The 20,566-nt window shown below is 34.6% G+C and overlaps 1 protein-coding gene across 1 annotated transcript; it reads left to right on the top strand.

The window, feature by feature from the left end:
• The first annotated feature begins 2,269 nt into the window (after positions 1 to 2,269).
• LOC112055558 (glutathione S-transferase 1) lies at positions 2,270 to 9,464 on the top strand. The gene is made up of 6 exons (XM_024095739.2): positions 2,270 to 2,369; positions 4,380 to 4,520; positions 5,114 to 5,172; positions 6,496 to 6,634; positions 8,611 to 8,801; positions 9,301 to 9,464. Exons 2-6 carry the CDS (start codon positions 4,380 to 4,382, stop codon positions 9,416 to 9,418), a joined length of 648 nt encoding a protein of 215 aa, XP_023951507.1. The 5' UTR covers positions 2,270 to 2,369; the 3' UTR covers positions 9,419 to 9,464.
• The last annotated feature ends 11,102 nt before the right edge of the window (positions 9,465 to 20,566 follow it).

Genomic DNA, 20,566 nt, shown 5'->3' with positions numbered 1-20,566 from the left:
ATTCGGTCCGGGGCATGCACCTTCAACTTTTCAGTTCACGTGTCTCAAACGGTGAAGGAAAAACATCGTGAGGAAACCTGCGTACCAGAGATTTTTCTTAATTCTGTGTGAAGACTGCCAATTGATTGAAGACGCATTGGGCCAGCGTGCTGGACTATTTGGCTTACCCTCTTATTCTGAGAGGAGACTCGTGTTCAGTGAGCCGAATATGGAATGATAATGAGGCTTAGTTTACATGCGCGTTTGAAGCGTCAGGTTATGTTGTAATGGGGACAAGTACAGTCGAAAACTTAAAATTAAAGTCACAAAAGTTCCAAACGTGTCATGAACTGAGAAAGGCCGACAACAAACTCAGCTAGCTTTCACACGTTTCTTTATTATTGTCAACATTTATAAATATTATCTAACTGATGACATTCCTGTGGTTAGTTTAAACTTTGTAGCTTAGGATCGAGGTCGACCTTTATAATATTGATTGAGCGACACTTTCAATTTTTTATTGATGCATTACTTGCAGTTATTTGCAGTGGCACATTATAAACCCTTGTTAAACAATGAGCGCTCAGAACAAGTCATGGCTTTTCTTCATTGCCACATCGCGTTGAGATTGAATAGCATATCAGCCACAACACGAATTTCGCTATTTGGATGTTCTACTGTGACCACAACGCGTTGTGAGCTTTTCTGCTCACTGAACGTTTTGAATCTAATAAAATTAGATTACAACTGTAAATAAATACATTAAAGCGTGGAGTGTAATGCTAAACAAATAAAAGATATAAATGCATTTACATAAAGTTAGTGCATTACTTAACAATATGAATGGGCTCTTTAATATAAATGGCATGTCATGGTCACAATACAAAAGGAATATGTAATAATGTATAAGTTCTAAAGGTACCTAAAAAATCTATTGTACTGTAAGTATAATGATTCAATAATGTTTTAACAGTAATAATGAATAATAACAAATAATCCTACTCATGTTGTCAGATGATTTTTAATTCTTGTCTATCACGAGTATTTGGTTTAGGTCTTTCAGAATTATTGCTAATTTTTGTTAGGCTGACTTAGGTGTCCTCAACTTGCCAGATGATTCAAAAACTCAAAATTTAAAATTCATTAAGCTTACTTTAGAAGAAATTAAAACCAGTTATTTCATAAATTAATGTCGGTAATTAATCTCGGAAACTTAAAATTAAAGATACAAAATTAAATATTGTTTGAAACTAATACACAAAAAAATCACCTAAAAAATTACCGTTTCTATTATTATTTTAAAGTTTAAAGAAGATTATAATAAATTTTATAGATTAACTTAGACTAAATGGTTGATCAACTTACGAGTACAAAATTTACTTAACGAATAGGTAAATGAGAAATTAGATAAAGTATAAAGTTACGGATATACATCATACACATCATAGGTACGGAACCCTTCATGTGCGAGTCCGACTTACACTTGGCCGGTTATTTTTTGTGTCACTTAATGATGAAATTTGTGAAATATTTACAGAAAATGCAGAAAACATATTTTAGTGTACAAAACTTTTCTGATGAAATTAATTCCCAAATATCGTCATCCCTGTCGATAATTATTTTTTTAAAATGTTCTCAAACTTTACTTTTAAAACTTTCCAGTAAGCTCATCCTTATAATGATTTTAATCTTTTTTATTCTTTACAAGTTAGCCCTTGACTGCAATCTAACCTGATGTTAAGTGATGATGCAGTTTAAGATGGAAGCGGCCTAACTTTTTAGGACGAGGATTACAATCCACGCCCCTTTCGGTTTCTACACGACATCGTACCGGAACGCTAAATCGCTTTGCGGTACGTTTTTGTCGGTAGGATAGTAACTAGCCACGACCGAAAGCCTCCCACCAAGACCTGGACCAATTTAGAAAACCTCAATTGGCCCAGCCGGGGAACCCAGGAACTCCGTCTTGTAAATCCACTGCGCATACCACTGCGCCACGGAGGCCGTCAAATTTCAGATATAAAGCCTGTCGATAACTTATTTTTGATAAATATTCATTAAAATGTTGATATCTAATATTCCCAGTAAGTCCATCTTTCTAATGGCTTAAACTGTATTAAAATCCGTACAGTAATTTCTAGAGTATAAGTCCGAAAAAATAAACTGCACGAATGTACTAGTCATGATGATATTTTATTTTATCTTAATTATTATACAATTTGTTAGTATAGGTATTTACCGAAGTACTTTTTGTATTGACGAATGATAACCACATAATTGAGTCCGATATCTAAAGTAAGTATATACCTACCTACTATGTCAGTCTCAGTTCATATCAACACACCATTGTGAGCAGACGATAACGCAATCGCCCAAATATATACCGCACAGTAAGTTAAAAACCTTAATTTTTTTTAATTTTAATATTGATATAACTTTTTCGAAGTCAATTTCTCATACACAGTATATTTACATTTCATCGTTTTGCCTCGGAAAGCAATTGCAGTAGTTTAATAGATCAGCTATCTGTTATAAATGTTTACATAATTTTGGAGCGTTATCACTGTATACAGTAGCAAAAGTACTATATAACTACTGTTTTGTACTGTTTACTAATCACTGTATAACCAAAAATTGAACTACTATCTGCCGCGATAGGCAGAAAATAATTTTATCACACTAATCGCACTATTATTACAAATTAAACTGCGTGTGTGTGTATGTTTGTTACTCCTTCATACCGCAGCTATAAACTGATTTGGCTGAAATTTGGAATAGAAATAGATATATAAACAATCATATAATATTAATATTAACAAATATATAATATTCGGAGTTTAGATCAGCTTTCACCTCGTAAAAATACTACCATAGATTAATATAACATATGTGTATAATATATGTGTAACTTTTTATCCCGAAAAATTCTTGGTACCGGTGGTATAAAAATCATTTTACTAGTAAACTTCTGTTTGTGAGATCCTGTGTCGATGTTTAAATTTTATTTTTTATTTACATTATAAGTATTTGGTTGAATCATCAGTGGACACTTGGACAGTTATGTACGTTGAAGCCGGTTCTGTTGGAGTTGGTATTACATAATTGTTTCAAGGCCACAAGAACAGTATAAACGGTTTACATATCAATGATATGCATTTTTGTGAATATTACAGCTACTTTGTGTTTAATCTCATTTAGTTATAATATCATCATCATCATCATCATCATCATCATCATCATCATCATCATTATTATATCAGCCGTTGGAGTTTCACTGCAGGACACAGGCCTATTTTAGGGACTTCCAAACATCACTATCCTGAGCCGCCTGCACCTGGCGAATCCTTTGCTGCGTTTCATAGAGATTTTGACAAAACGTGTCAAATTAAAAAAGAGCCGTGATAGCCCAGTGGATATGACCTCTGCCTCCGATTCCGGAGGGTGTGGGTTCGAATCCGGTCTGGGGCATGCACCTCCAACTTTTTCAGTTGTGTGCATTTTAAGAAATTAAATATCACGTGTCTCAATCGGTGAAGGAAAACATCGTGAGGAAACCTGCATACCAGAGAATTATTTTAATTCTCTGCGTGTGTGAAGTCTGCAAATCCGCATTGGGCCAGTGAGGTGCACTATTGGCCTAACCCCTCTCATTCTGAGAGGAGACTCGAGCTCAACAGTGAGCCGAATATGGGTTGATGACGACGACGACGTGTCAAATTAATGTTAAACAAACGGTCAGTTTGACACTGTTAATGCAATGAATTTAATCCAATTAAGTTGCGCAAATGCACATTTAACAAGTAATTTAGCTGATTTTGCCAATGTAGATTTTTCTGAAAATCTGCCTCATGAGATCTCCTAATAATTTTCTAATTTATAGCCAATTTTCAGCTTTGTATCGTTTAAATTTTTTGGGCCCGAGTTCGTATGGAGACTTGGTTTCTCCTTTCACTAATTAGATATTTCATACTAGCTAGATTTAAGCTTGATCTGAATTAAGTTTTGATGTATGATGATTATTTAAATGTTTCCTGAATTTAGTCTAGTATATTGTGTGAATAGAAGCAATGCCCTGACAAGGCCTCATGTAACAACCATACTTTGCATGAATGCTATAAATAAATAATTAAATTAATAATTTTAGAATTTAAACTATCGTGAGTGTTATTCATATTAATTGATTTATGAAACACGGCTAAAACTCAGGTGATATTAAGTCGGAGTATGCCCGACTAGTTTGGATCGTGCTGCGATGCAAGAACCAGCTCATAACTAATAAATTAATTAATGAATAACTGATAAATATTAAATTAATTAATTAATAACTGATAATAGCCTATTAAAGAATGCGTAATTCTTTACGATTTTTTGTATTGATATTGATGTATTTTTAATTATAGATGCCACTAAAACTGTATAAAATGGACTTGAGTCCACCTGCCTGCGCCGCCATGATGATTTGCGAGATCCACAACGCTCCGGTTGAGATGATTGAGCTGAATCTTCTAGAAAAAGAGCATTTGACGCCTGACTTTCTAAAGGTAAGGCAGTAGTAATTTCTATATGTAATTACATAGTGTTTCTGTATGTAATTACTAGCAGACGCCCTGTAATTTTACCCGCGTTATTCCCGTGGGAATTCGGAGATAAAATATAGCCTATGTTACTTGATGATGTTTAATTTGTTAAACTAAAACAAACTTGTTCGCACATCATGTTATCTTAATTATTATGAAGTGAATCGTATTTTTATTTTCGTATTGATAACAAACCAGCCTAGCGACAGTTTCATTTTTATCAATATTGATATATGTATGTATAATATGAATGTCTACAACCAAATAACTTCGAAAACTAAAAAATTATTATAAAGATGCAAGATTTGATTTTGCTTGTTTATAACGATTTAATCAAAACACTTCTCGACCTCTTTTAAAAATTCTTTCTACGTCAGGAAGCTAAATCTTCACCAAGTAACATATGTTATATTTTATCCCCATATTCCCACGGAAACGGCAAAACTACACGGGTGAAACCATAGGGAGTCTGCGAGTTAATTATATATTTTTAGTATTTTATAGGTATGTCAAATTATATATTCAAAATAATGATTCAATATTTTTATGAATTTCAGAAAAATCCAATGCATACTATTCCTATGTTAGAAGATGATGATTTGTTTATACATGAAAGGTAAGCACCATACCATAATAGTACCATAATAGTACGTACGAATTCTAAGGAGGCTGAGCATGTACACAGTGTTTTGTTATACAGGGTGTCCCGTAAATATTACGACATACTCTACAGGTTGATAGACCTTGTCATCTATCATCCTGTTGTATGTCGTATTATTTACGGGACACCATGTATATATTATATTGTAATATAGTATTTGTAAAATGTAATAAGCCGTGATAGCCCAGTGGGTATGGCCTCTGCCTCCGATTCCGGAGGGTGTGGGTTCGAATCCAGTCCGGGGCATGCACCTCCAACTTTTCAGTTGTGTGCATTTTAAGAAATTAAATATCACGTGTCTCAATCGGTGAAGGAAAACATCGTGAGGAAACCTGCACACCCGAGAATTATCTTAATTCTCTGCGTGTGTGAAGTCTGCCAATCCGCATTGGGCCAGCGTGGTGGATTATTGGCCTAACCCCTCTCATTCTGAGAGGAGACTCGAGCTCAGCAGTGAGCCGAATATGGGTTGATGACGAATATAGTATTTAATAAGGCTCAAATTCACTCAGCGATCGGTGGAGCGAGCTGTACTTGGAATATAATCTGTGTGATCGAATCAGAATCAGTAACGAGAAGATCCCCAGAAGCACTAAAGTCACTCAGTGAATCGCGAAGCTGAAGTGGCAATGGGCACTGCACATAGTTCGAAAAGCCGATGGATGGTGGGGTCCCAGTGTCCCTGGAATGGTGACCCTCCACTAGGTGGGCTGAAGACATCAAGCGGATTGCAGGGAGCCGCTGGATGTTGGCGGCTCGAGACTGTTTTATTTGGAATTCCATGCAAGAGGCCTATGTCCAGCAGTGGACGTCCATCCGCTATTAATGATGATGATTTTGATGACATAGTATTTTGTTTTAAAAATACTTTTGTTTTAAAATACTGTATGACTTTTTCAAAAGAGCAACTGTTGAGTTTCTTGCCGGTATCTTCTCAGCAGAACCTGCCTTCCGAACCGGTGGTAGAATCTTTACAAATAGTCAACTGACGTGTCAAAAGTGCTTGTAAACTGAGCCTACTTGATATAAATGATTTTTGATTTGATTTGATTTGATAAAAATAAAATAACCAAATAATACTAACGTCTACATTTTCAATTAAAACTTGGAATACTTATGATCCAACAAAATATTTTTTTGAAATGTAAATGAATTTCGTGACAGCCATGAATTAATGTTTTAGATAGAGAAACGATGCTATCTTGAAAAAAAAACACTAACGGCTTCTTCAGTTAAGTCTGATGGTAATTTAAAACTTCTTTTTGTCTTATTTTTCAGCCACGTCATTCTAACATACATTACAGATAAGTATGGAAAAGATGATTCACTGTATCCTAAGGATTTAAAGAAAAGAGCACTTGTAGACCAAAAATTATATTTTGATACTCTGCTATTCAACCGAATGAAAAATATTTCAGTAAGTATAGTCTATTTTTCAATTAATCAATAATAAAATTTCATCAATAATAAAAACTAAGCCACGATTGCCCTGATATTGATTGATAATTTAGTTGTTAAATTTTAGAGGCTCAAAATGTTCAGTTGTAAAAAAAATTGTTTACATTACATTTGATAGGAGTCAACTATCCTATTATGCAAAGATAATCAATTTACTTACAAAAATTAGACAAACAGCAGGCAACAATGTTGTGTTAAGTATATATATGATAAAATTTTGGTGTTGAACTGCACTGTACGGCTGTGTAGGTACGTTTCTACTTGGTTCTAGATAAGTTTGTAAAATGGTAATGAAAAAAAATAAACCTTGGCTGACTTTGTTGTAGGCGCTCAGACTAAGGCGCTTTTAGAACCTTCATAACTTTAATTTTTCGACTATAATTACCACCATTAAATTAAATTATGACATAACTTGACATTTCAAAAGTGTTTGTAAACTAAGCCTAACTGAAATAAATGAATTTTGAGTTTCGAATATTGCCTACTAAACAATCGTTTGAAATGTTGCAAACAACTTATTTCTAGCTAATCAAATAAATAATATCAAGGCGATGTATACTTGTTATTCCTTCAGGCCGCAACTACTGATCAGATTCGACTGAAGTTTAGAAAACACAGGCTTGTTAAACATAACATAATATAACATAATAAACATAAGTTCAGGCGAACGGAGTCACAGACTTCGTTTGATAGTAATTTACTTAATTAATCGTCCAAAACTAATTTGATAAGGTTTTGGTTCATTTTAACTTTATATTATGTAAGTTTTTAAACATCACATGAAAACTGTCTGAGACATAAAGCTAGACGACATATAGCAGACGTTTACCCAAATAAAATTATAAAACAAAACTTTATAACATCTCATAACTCTTTCAATTAATTAAAATTATCAAAGTATTATTACAGTAACTGAGCAAGTAAGAACAAGAACCCTGAAAAAGAAAAACTCCATCTGTTAAATTAAATCACAAGTTTCTCATTTAAATTCGTATAACTTCGTCTAAGGGTCGCTACGTACGGTACGTCTTTAGGACGTGGAAGGAACGCAGATGAAACGTGATATGATATAAACATAAACGGGAGTTTTATGCTTAGGCAGCAACGTTTTTGTCATTTATGTTGTTTAACTAACGTCACTGCTTCTGTTCTCGAGGAGCCTTTTTTCCCTTAGAGAGCCTTTCTCAATGACTCTCTTAATAAAAGAGGAAAAACCAAGAAGCAGAGATATTCGGGTCCCATCAGGCGATGCTTTGCCCAAAACCCAAAACATCGCCGAGGTTTTTCTAAGCCGCGGCTGATGACGCCGCTGAGGTTCCATTAAGCTTACACAATAAGAAACAAAAAAAAATGTTCGTTTGAGTACACCTTTAAATTAATTATTTATTTTACTTTCGTACGTTTAACTTATGTTTATTTTTTTTACTAGCTACTACTTATTTTTAAGTTTCGGGGGTAACTTCGTCCGCCTGAAATTCAGTTTTTCACAATACCTGCGGGAACCGTTGATTTATCCGGGATAAAAAATGGCCTATATATTGCTCCACAAACTCCTCTATCTTCCAGTGTAGATCCCATTCAAATCAGAGCCGTGATAGCCCAGTGGATATGACCTCTGCCTCCGATTCCGGACGGTGTGTGTTCATGCACTCCCAACTTTTCAGTTGTGTGCATTTTAAGAAATTAAATATCACGTGTCTCAATCGGTGAAGGAAAACATCGTGAGGAAATCTGCATACCAGAGAATCATCTTACTTCTCTGCGTGTGTGAAGTCTGCCAATTCGCATTGGGCCAGCTTGTGGACTATTGGCCTTACCCCTCTCATTCTGAGAGGAGACTCGAGCTCAGCAGTGAGCCGAATATGGGTTGATGACGACGACGATCAGTTCCACTTCAGTTATTATGAAGTCACTTAAATTTCATTTTTATTACAGTTCCCAGCTATCTTTGAGGGTGTGCGACAGCCACCAGAAAAACTTTTGAATGCTATTCGCGAAGCCTACGACTTCTTGGAAGCATTCCTCAATACTACGAAGTTTGTTGCCGCTGACAATATGACTATTGCTGATGTATCCATAGCAGCTACCATCGCTGCCTTGCGCTATATTATTCCTATTGCTGATAAGTAAGTTGACGAACTTTTTAGTACAAAATGTGGAAGGTGTGAAGCAGAATATTTCAAATTGATTGTTCCAATTAGCTACTAACGCAGCCTTGCGTTATATTCGTATCACCAATAAATATGTTGTCAATTGTTAGTGGAAAATGTGAAATTTAAAAGACTTTGTAGATTTAACTTAATATTGTCTGTAAAAACAAGGGCTCATTACAATACTGATCAAATGGCCAGAGTCTACACGTTTGTGAAACATTATGTGTATCTTATCAAACATGCTTTTGTGAAATTTTATTAAGAATAACTTCAGACCCCTTTTACCAATCTTAATATTTATATTATAGGTATACACCTGCGCTATAAATGCCTTAATATTACTAAAATATGGTATATTTTAGTAATATTAAGGAATAGAAGATGCATATTTCAAATATTACTATATTAGTTATAGGTACTTTAGTTATTAATGCGTATGATTAAGTTAACATAGCTCACGGTATTTTTACAGGTACCCTAAAATTCATGCATGGTTCTCATACATGGAAAAGCAGCCATTTTACCAAAAACGTACCGTTCCTGGAAATGCCCAACTTAAGGCAATCTTAGAGAAGAATCTAGATCTGTAAATATTTGAAAATTTAAAATAAAATAAAAAATATTTTTTAACTATTATCACGTTTCTTATTATCACATTGAAGGCATTTGGGTGAGTATTGTTAAGGAGAAATCTTGACAATATTCGATAACTATCACAACGAAAAACGTAAGTTGAGTTTTGGCGTGAAAATCAAAAAAATGCACAAGTGAAGGAAGAGTGTTTTGAGCGATTAATTCGATTTTCTCTCTACTACGCGTATTATACTCTACTAGACTCTACTAGAGGCCTCTGATAGTAATTGTTAGAAAGTCAAACAAAAGTTAGTTACATAGGCCACCTATTATTTTTCTATGTTTATTGTAGACACCACTACATTCTTCCTGAATATCTTGTGACCATGATCACTAAGATATTCAGAATAGCGTTAGTTTCAATTAAGCTAAATGGTAAAAATCCCGAAACATAAAAGGAAATAAAATGCAGAGTTTATCGCATGTTGCATCAGACAAGAATTTATCCGATTGGGCCGCATGCCACACCTTACCTGAACATGTACAGTGAGCATCAAATTAATAGAATTTACCAATCGTACCATAGCTTAATTACTTGTAGAGATTTCTCAAAAGTCTATAATACTTTTGGGAAATTGAGAAATATCTTGAAAAATACGTAGGTAATATTATACGTACTTAATATTTCCCAAAGTGCTGGAATGGCGACCCCGCACTAGTAAGCGCAGTGTTGGTCGACCCCAAGTGGACTGACGACACCAAGCGAGTCATATGTCAGTTAGTGTCAGTCAGTGGGCGTCCATTGGCTGATATGATGATGATGATGATGATGATTTACTTAATACAGTAATAAATCTTTAAGTTTCGATGTTAGTTTAACACTACAATACCTACGCACTACTAATCCCTCACTGTCATTTACGAGTTGTCTGAAATGTCTTGTGAGGAGTACCTAATCATTCTCGAACCAAGGCGCGTTTGGAACCCTCGTAACTTTAATTTTAAGTTTTCGACTATTATTACCACCGTTAGATTAAATTAAATTATGACATAATCTTGACCTTTCAAAAGTGTTTGTGTAAGCCTAATTGAAATAAATGAATTTTGAATTGTTTATAACAAAATTTACAAATGTTACCGGTATATACAAACCGTAGAATAAATTATTTCCGTCGAATATCAGTTCACCAATCGTGTATGTCAAGTAAAAACTTTTTTTGGGATTCACGTAACTAGACTTTTGAAGATGAGTGTACATTTGTACACAAAGGATACAAATATACGAAGTGTGAATAAATCGTGTGCTGCGATCTGACCATGATATATGCCGGTACAAATTGGATTTATTTTCTCGCTATTGGTAGTGAGCAGAAACTGTTATTGCATGTATGAATGATGATACATGACGTGAAGAATACACTAACCAGAAACCATCATTAACACTCAAGTCATAATAATCAAAATATATAATGACACTGATGAATATGATGATTATGATCATTATCACTATCAGAAACTTTATTATCGTCATTATCAACATTATTTTTGAATTTAAACTATCGTGAGTGTTATTCATATAAATTTATTATAAAACACGACTAAAATTGATGTAATACAACGTCGGAGTTTGCCCGACTAGTTTTGAAACCATACGGATCTGTTTGGATCGTGCCGCGTTGCAAGAACAAGCTCATGAGTAAGGGCCCCGTATGGGTACGAAACTTTAGCCGTGTTTTATAATAAATTAATATTATTAACATACATTTTGAAATTGAATGGCTCAATCTTCTAAACTAATGGACTAATTATGATGAGATTTTTCATGATCGCGATAGTCCTAGGATACGATACCGGCCAGTTAGAAAGTAGCTTTCGGAAAAACTTTCATCAACAATCATCAACAACCAATATTCCCACTTTTGATCACAAGTCTCCTCTTAGAATGAGAGGGGTTAGGCTAAAAGTCCACCACGCTGGCCCAATGCGGATTAGCAGACTTCACACCCGCAAAGAATTAATCTCTCTGGTATGCAGGTTTCCTCACTATGTTATTCCTTCACCGTTCGAGACACGTGCTATTTAATTTCTTAAAATGCACATAACTAAAAAGTTAGAGGTGCATGTACCGGATTCGAACCTGCGCCCTCCGAATCGAAGGCAGAGGTCATATCCCATAGGCAATCACGGTTTATCACTTTTAACTAGTCCCATTTCAGTATTATAAAATATTTAGCACTCAGTTATAACAATATTGATTATTTGATTTAATGTTCGCCCTATTACAGCCAGCATACGAAAGTTTAATATTTACTGACGATATTATGCAAGCTGCCCAGAGTATTCCCAAGGGACGTATATATTAATGACACAGCTGTGGTATCGCGAATGTAAATTATATTCCAGACATTTGATAATAATTTATGTTCATATTTACATTTTAATAATCAAAATGGCGTGTTCATTCATAAGGAAGAATGTGATAAATTAATTTAACATTGCGATTGGAAAATAAAGCTTTATTTAATTGGAACGGATCTCGGACTGCGAAAACAACAACAACAACAACAACAACAACAACAACAACAACAACAACAACAACAACAACAACAACAATGACGGTATTTAAAAAAATAATACAACTGAACTTCATTGCGGTATTGTAAATGCGGCGGTTGAGGCTTAATGTGGACACAGTGCATAATGGCTTTACCGACAGCTGTAGCGTGGTTGAAGTAAGGCACTTTGATTTATTTACAAAAGATGCAAGTAGTCCAGTCACTCTTTGTTGTATTTTTTAACAGGAACTATAAAAGTGCGGTTTATAATATACTTGGTACAGTTGGTTTTATGTAGGACTAGTGGACACCCGCAAGTTTCAAGCCCTATTTCACCACTTTAGAGTTTGAATTTTAAAAATTTTTGATTCTTATTATATTTCGTATTTATTTATGATTTATGAACACATTTTTAAAACTGTAACTCTGAAAATGAAGAACTTTCCATACAAAGTTTCAACCCCTATTTCACCCCCTTTTTAACCTATAATCTTCTTCGTATTATGGTCTTAGAACGCGCCAAGTTTCATTTCAATTCATTCAGTAGTTTTAGCGTGATGCCCGAATAACAAAAAAATACGGACAGACAGACAGACAGACAAAAAATTGAAAAAAAAACATTTTTAGCTTCAGTATCGATTATAATATAATGCCCCTTAACAAAAAATTTCAAAATATCTTCAATGTACAGAATGTACAAAATGTACAGAATTCGTATTATACGTATAGATTCTAGACTATGCCTCTTTTAGTATTATTACGAATATTGTGTATGGGAGTACAGAAAAGTTTTGTTTTGAGTCTTTTTTTATATTTTTTAATTTTTATATTACACAAACCTTGTATTATTGTCCTGTCAATAACGAATACAAGAATCATCCATCTTGATGTTTGGAAGTTCCTACAAAAGGCCTATGTCCTGCAGAGGACGTCTATCGGCTGATAGGACGGTAATGATGATGATTTTAAAGAGATAAAGCTTGTGAGGTTGTCGGGGTTGTCATCTCTGGATCTACTGAACCGATTTTGAAAATAATTTTCTTAATAGAATACCACGTTATTTGTGAGTGTAATAGACTCTATTTCATCTCTATATCTCACACGGAAACGGGAACAACGCGATTGAAACCGTGGGGCGTCTGCTAGTATATTATCTATACTAATATTATAAAGTTAGTGTGTTTTTTTAATCTCAGGAACTACTGGTCCGATTTGAAAAGTTTTTTCAGTGTTAGAAAATCCATTTATCGATGAAGGCTATATACTCGTATATTATACCCAAATTCCTACGGGAACGGGAACCACGCGGTGGAAACCGCGCGGCGTCAGCTAGTACAAGAAAAAGAAATCTTCATTCAAAGTCGTATTTGGCAAGGCTTTACTTTTTTATGTATAAAAAATGCCAATTGAACCAAATTACTTATCATGGCCTGGCTTTGAAACCAGCACCATCAATATACCCTGACCACCGAGGGTCGGATAAAATTTATAAAAGAGCAATCGAGCAATTTGTATTGACCCCGCAAATCTCCTGCGAGTAGGGATTATATGATAATTGAGCTCTAAGTCGTCCTGGAAACGGCGATGGTTGAGCAACTTCTCCTGACCTCCCTCTTCAATATAGACATATCAATTAATATCGACCCTAGGGATATTAATTTCTGCTTTGGTATATATTAATCAATTGTAAATGAAATACATTTATCAAATTATCGTTCTATTGATAAGTATAACGATGAGATTCTATTGTTTTAGAACCGTCCAAAAGTCTAAAAAAATTATGTGAATTAGGTTTCTAGATTAGACTCGCTTTATAAACTCATTCCATCAAGCTTCAGTTCTAAGCTTACCAACATTAAGTATGTATACTAAATCAAAAATATAAGTCAAGTAGGTATACTGAAGATTCAAAATTATTTCCTCAATGGATAAAACTAATTTGACTTTGAAGAATGGAGAGTTATTATTCACTAAGGCTACTTTTTGAACTATTTATGTTATTCTTCTTTATGTTAATAATATTTCATACCTTATTAGGTAACAAGTTAGGAAACAACCCCATTTCTGTTACGTAAACCGTATAGAGTGAACTCTACACATAAATTTGTTTTCTATTAACGGCACGACAAAACCATTATTCGCACATCATTCATCCCCGATCGCACTGCAAGGGATGAAATAGCGATCAAAGCAAAATAACGCATATCGCTTAGTAATCTTTCTTTGCAAATAAATCACGAGAGTAGGCGGCGAAATTCAAAAGTTTGTGATTTATCATATTCCACATACCCATTTGGTGGAGGTTGCCCCATTATTCTACGTCAAAGACATGGGAGAGTGCGTGAATAGCAAAAAACGCTTTCCAATATGTCGTACTTCAAACTATTATGCACTACCTTCGATTGAGGATTATGGTTGTCTTGGTTGAAGAAACAAAATTGCTTCATGTGACGAATGTCTTTAAGTTAGAAATACAACTTTACCGGATACATTATTTTCGTTGTGACTATTAATATTAAAAGTATGAAAAAAAATAAAGTTTCATTAATTTAAACAACTATTTAAAAATAATTCCCGAGTATAAAACTATGCACTTCAATAGTTTTGTATTTTGTGGAAAAATTAATAGAACTTAAAAACCGTAAATTTCAGCTATATTTTTATGTTTTAGTAGCCCTTAAAATCAGTTATCTTTCTGAAGAGTAAGTATATAGTGCTATTACCGGACAGCCTGTAAGTATAAGTTAGCAATATTTGATTCTATTTACGTTTCCTCAAATGGCCGGAAATGGATTCAAAATACCCTTCAGCGATATTCGATCTCCTGGAAGCTATCTAGCCATCTGATATTCATGAGCGATGAAATGCAATTCTATGCAATGCGGTCAGAATAGACAGGAAATAGGCTCGTAATCGCTTTGTCTTTGTCCACTTTTCAGCAATGAATCTAAATTAAGGGATATTGTTACATTATCGAAGTAATATTTTAAAGGTGCATACTTTATTTGATACTAGTGGACGTCCATGACTTTATCCGCCCTTAGACCTCTTTAATCCAGCCCTTACAGTAGTATCGCTGTAAAAATGGAGTAACGTCTCCCGTTTTCCCAACGTTTACCTTCACTGCTCTGCTCCTATTGATCGTAGCGTGATGAAAAGTATACTATAACCTGCCCAGGAGTATGAAGAATATTTGTACCAAGTTTCGTTAAAATCCGTCGAGTAGTTTTTGTTTCTATAAGGAACATACAGACAGACAGACAAAAATTTTAATGATTGCATTTTTAGCATCAGTATCGATCACTAATCACCGCCTGATAGTTATTTTGGAAATATATTTCATGTACAGAATTGACCTCTCTACAGATTTATTATAAGTACAGATTATTATTAGAAGTTATTAAAAAATATTAATAAGCAATAAGTACTATATTATTTTGTACAGCTATCTCGTCTGATAATAAATTAATAGGCAATTATTAAATAGGTATATCCCCGTATGCCCACAGAACTGGGAACGTCCGCTAGAACACTATTATTTTTTACCCGTTTAACCCTAAAAAACCTTGAGCATAGAAAGAACAAACTTCTGAGCTTTTTTAAAACTTACACTAGACGAAGGCCTAATCTCTAAGTTGATTTAGGTTATTAATCTTCATGTTCGGCCCACTCATGCATGTTTTATGAGGAACAAAAACAATAACTTGGAAGGTTGGAGGTAGTGGTTAAACTTAAGCCAACTTAATAAATACTTAATGCTTGTGAAACTCGCAACTGGTGGGATTAAGTTCCCTCAGTTTCCCACCACTAATCGAAAATCATAGACGAAAGTTTTACTATTGAAACTAGTCAACACGTGGTTATTAGTCTAAGGGAGAAGCCTCATTAGTGCGTTGCGTTGCGTCGTCACAACGGATCCATTCATTGTATGTATACTTCACCTGCGTTATATGACGCACGACTTCGTAGCGCATGAGGACGACGCACGCTCCTTATCAGTCTCAACAATAGATTGAAACAAATGAAACAATGTCCATCATCGCAACGGAGCTCCGCTGAAACGTCGTAGTGACCACACAACGCTTAAAGGTCCGTTTATATCTACAGACATTAAGCGTGCCAGACACGTGCCGTGGCAGACAAAATAATATTCTTGTATATAGTATTTATAAACGTATTTACATATATCGTAACGCGGCCATGCAGACATTGATAGACACGGGCCGCGCCCGGTCAGTATTCGCGGAAAGAATAATTTGTCTGTGGGGTTCATGTCTGTAGAGTGCTTTTCATGAAGCCTGAAATAAAATTGACAGCGCCTAACACAAATGACAATAAGACCGCCATTACCAAATAAGAATGAGCACCATTAAGACATTAGCTTTAAACAAAAGGACTTTAAGTGTTTCTAGCTACCTGCTGGGCAGTTTGAATAGACGGTGTCTGTGGGTGTCTGCCACGCTACTTGTCTGTGACGCACTGTGTCTGTGGATATAAACGGACCCTTATCATTCTGAGAATGAGGACTTAGTGTGACATGTCACTTAAAATATATTATGGAAAACAACGCAGCAACGTCGCAACAGAACGCGCATAGGTGGATCGTGATAAGCAAGTCATGGCCTGTTGGCCAAGTCCATACTCCCACTATAAGTAAGTATGTAGGTAGATAGGTAACTTTAAAGTCAGATCAGATTCAGGTCCAGTCACCTTCAGTTTTCGAAGTGCAAAGCTAACTTTTTACACTTTCTTCAGGAATATTTGAGAAATTATGTCCTCAAGTTTCATGGCACTTATATACGTAAGAATCTTTGCCAGACACCGTTTCAAGATATAAAACTTAGTCACCATAATCCAAACACAAAAGACATGGCCGGATTCTGCTCATTGGCCACCTTATTTTTTATGATAAGGAGTCTTTGCTGACGAACTTTTAGCTTTTAGAAAATTAAAGCGATATAGCGTTCCGGTACAATGTCGTGCAGAAACCGAAAGGAGTGTGGACTTTCATTACCAATTTGGATTTACCAAAAAATTCGTAATAATATTACAGTTTAGAACTCTAGAATGAGCATTATTAGATTTTAATGAAAAATAGTAGTGCCTCAAACTATGCAAATCCGGTATAGAAAATTATTTGGTATAAAAAAAGAACTTCCATAACATGATTCAAACGACAGGGCCTTAGCCCTCATTCGCACGAGAGTTTTTTTAACGGACGTTAAAAAAGCGTTTAAATACAGTATTAAGTTAAATGTAGATCTATTTCCAACGCCCAAAATTGAATATTCAATACTGCTCGATAAAAGCGTCGTGTTTTAAAAACGCTGTCGTGTCACCATTTGTTGTATTTGAACTTTATTTCCGTTAAAAACACTCCCGTGCGAATGAGAGCGTAGGATCCGATCTCACTGGACCAAAGAGGTACTACGTAGGTAGGTATGGTACTACAGCATTTATGCATTTTATTTTATTTACAACCACAGTGGATAAATAATTTATTTATGCATTCAAATAAGCATAATGGGCATTGCGAACTTTATTCTCTTGCTGCCCTTGTTTTACTGCTCTGATGCTAAATAATTTAAAAGCAGTAAGAGCACCTCATAGCTGCTTGCAACAATTCTTGCTGTATGCGCGAAATAAAATAATATTGTTCGAATAAAGGTTTTAAAACGATCAAGTGCGAGTCGGACTAGCGCACGAAGAGTTCCGTACAATCTATAAAAACGGCAAAAGATTTTCTTGTCGTTTTTATAGATTGTACCTTGTGTTGTATAGGACATTAGAACATAACGTAAAGTTGTACGTATCACAACAAAAGTTTTATGCCCCCTTAAATTTAATAAATTCTTTATTTTTGTATTTGTGTAGCGGCAATATTATCATCATCGAATCAATCAAAATTATACATCATCTGTGAAAATTTTAATTGTCTAACTATTATGGCTCATGAGATACAGTCTATTTACAGACGGACGGATGGACACTGGAATCTTAATAATAGGGCACCTAAAAACGGCAATAAATCACGTTTGGTGTATATTCACCTTAAATATTAAAGATATTTTATAGTATTTTTTGTTATATCGGCAAACAGAAATGCGTGATCTCTGAAAAATTTTACTGTCCAACTACAAGTATCATGGTGTTTGCGATACAGTCTGGTGACAGATGGACAGCGGAGTCTTAGGAATAGGGTCCCGATTTACCCATTGGGTACGTAACCCTAAAAATGGCAAAACCACGTTATGTAGTACGGAAGCCCCTATACCTAAATATTTTTTTTTCTCGTTTTTTAGTAGGTATTTGTTGTTATAGCGGCGACAGAAATACATCATCTGTGAACTATATAACTACTCGTACCAAGCTTAATGAGATACAGACGAACGGACGGATAGCGGGGTCTTAGTAATAGAGTCCCGTTTTGTCCTTTTCAGTACGGAACCCTAAAAAGAGCTAGCCACTAAATGCTGACTCAGGATGAATGCCTCGTAACGAGGCGGTGTTGCGAATAGGGGTTTTCAAACGAATAAAATGCTTACTTATACACTATGCACGTCAACCACATATGCTTTTTTTATTTACTTACTGGTTTTGTATCGGAAATACTGTGTCAGCACAGGTGTTAGGTGTTTTATTTTTTATCATTCATTCGTCATAGAACTGCCTCACTGGTTTGGTGGCTAGTGGAGTTTAATACTAGCCGACGCCCTGTGGTTTCACACGCGTAGTTCCCGTTCTTGTGAGACTAAGGTCATGAAATATAGCATATGACACACTCAAGTAACTTGGCTTTCTAGTAGTAAATAATTTTTTTAATTGGCTCAGTATATTTAGACTACTAACTCTTTATAATATTAGTATAGATTTATTAAAATATATTTTTTGGGAAATAGCTATTCCTAAGTGTTCTACTATTATACAAACAGATTTTACTTTTTTAATACTTAAAAGTGACTTCATAAGTTTATAAATGAGAAATTACTCGAATGACAGCGATGCCGGTAATAAGATATTTCCAAGAGTTACCACAACAATCGTGCTGTTTATCTTGTTCAAGATATCATTTTACTTGGAAAAGTTAGAAAAATATCTTCCGTCCATAATATCTAAGTAATTAGACAATAAAATTGGTTTTTATTTGTTTTCATTTGAAAGTCATAATAAAAATCAAAAAACGAAAAAAAAAATTGTTGTTTGATTAGTATTGCGCTAATCAAACAACAATTTTTTTTTCTTCGACGACTTCGTACAAATTAAGAGGTACCGATTTTGTTATTTGTAAGAGTCATATAGGCTATATTTTATCACTGTATTCTCACGGGAACAGAAACGACGCGGGTAGAACTTTTCATCAAGTAAACAGATCAGTGAAGGTGGTCATGTCAATAAGTTGAACAATTTTACAATGCAATAAACGATACAGTAAAAGCTCATTATTCGCGGGGGATACGTTCTCTAAATGTGTCGTGAATGCAGAAACCGTGAATATGGAATGGTATTTTATATGGGATTCTATGGGATACATTCTTGGGTGACAAAATAAAAAACAAATATTTAAAGAAAAAACAATTAATTGAAGTTATTGATTAGGTAACTATTGTCTTCAGTCTTTGAAGAATTTTGAAATTTTTTCTTGCTTGACAGTTTTTAAAAGCTTCTTTAATTCAGAGTGAATTTAAGCAGTGGCATTCTTAAACCATCCATTCGCAATTTCGGCAATAGGCAAGTTAAAGTTTAAATTTGCAGATTTTACGTCAGTTTTATCAGTCAGATCCGCGAATAACGAAATATTTAGCCGCGAATATAGGAATTGGGTCGCAATTTTTTAATCCGCGAATAGTGAATACGTGAATCAAGGAAGCGTGAATAAGGAGCTTTTATTGTACTCGCTTCTAGTGTCAATTAAGAGCTTTATGTTCCCGGGCGATTAATTGCCGGACAACTTTTATCAATGAACTACCGCCACGCAAAGTTTTTATTATACTATGGAGACCTATGCGAGTGTTCCTGACATCGGTTCATACAAACAATGGAATATAAAGCTTCGATGGCTGAATTAAAAATATTTTAATGACAGTTATTTTGAAGTTTTAATTAATTGCAATTGATTTTATGTTATTGTGAAACATGTGGTCATAATTTTAATGTTGCATGACTCAAATTCATTTATGCTAGTTGACACATTTATTTCAAAATTATTGAATTATTTAGTTCTGTTTAGTCCTTAAAACAAACAGTTTAACTTTCAACCTTAATTTTTTTTGACCCCATAGAAATAGAAAATTAAAATTCTTGAATGAAACAATCTATAGATACTTCTATACTAATATTATAAAGCTAAAGAGTTTGTTTGTTTGTTTGATTGAACGCGCTAATCTCAGGAACAGAAAAAAATCTTTCAGTGTTAGTTAGCCCATTTATCGAGAAAGGTTTTAGGCTATATATCCCCATATTCCTACGGAAACGGGAACCACGCGGGTGAAACCGCGCGGCGTCAGCTAGTATTTAATACTTTTGTGTAGGTAACTAGGAAAATGAAAACCAATTTTAAAAATGTTATGTGTAAATTATCATATAATAATAATTATCATATAGTTCATCCCC

This window comes from Bicyclus anynana, chromosome 7, assembly GCF_947172395.1.
Source record: "Bicyclus anynana chromosome 7, ilBicAnyn1.1, whole genome shotgun sequence".
Classification (NCBI taxonomy): domain Eukaryota; kingdom Metazoa; phylum Arthropoda; class Insecta; order Lepidoptera; family Nymphalidae; genus Bicyclus; species Bicyclus anynana.
Note: the sequence above shows the minus strand (reverse complement) of the source record. Positions and strands in the feature narration are given on the sequence as shown.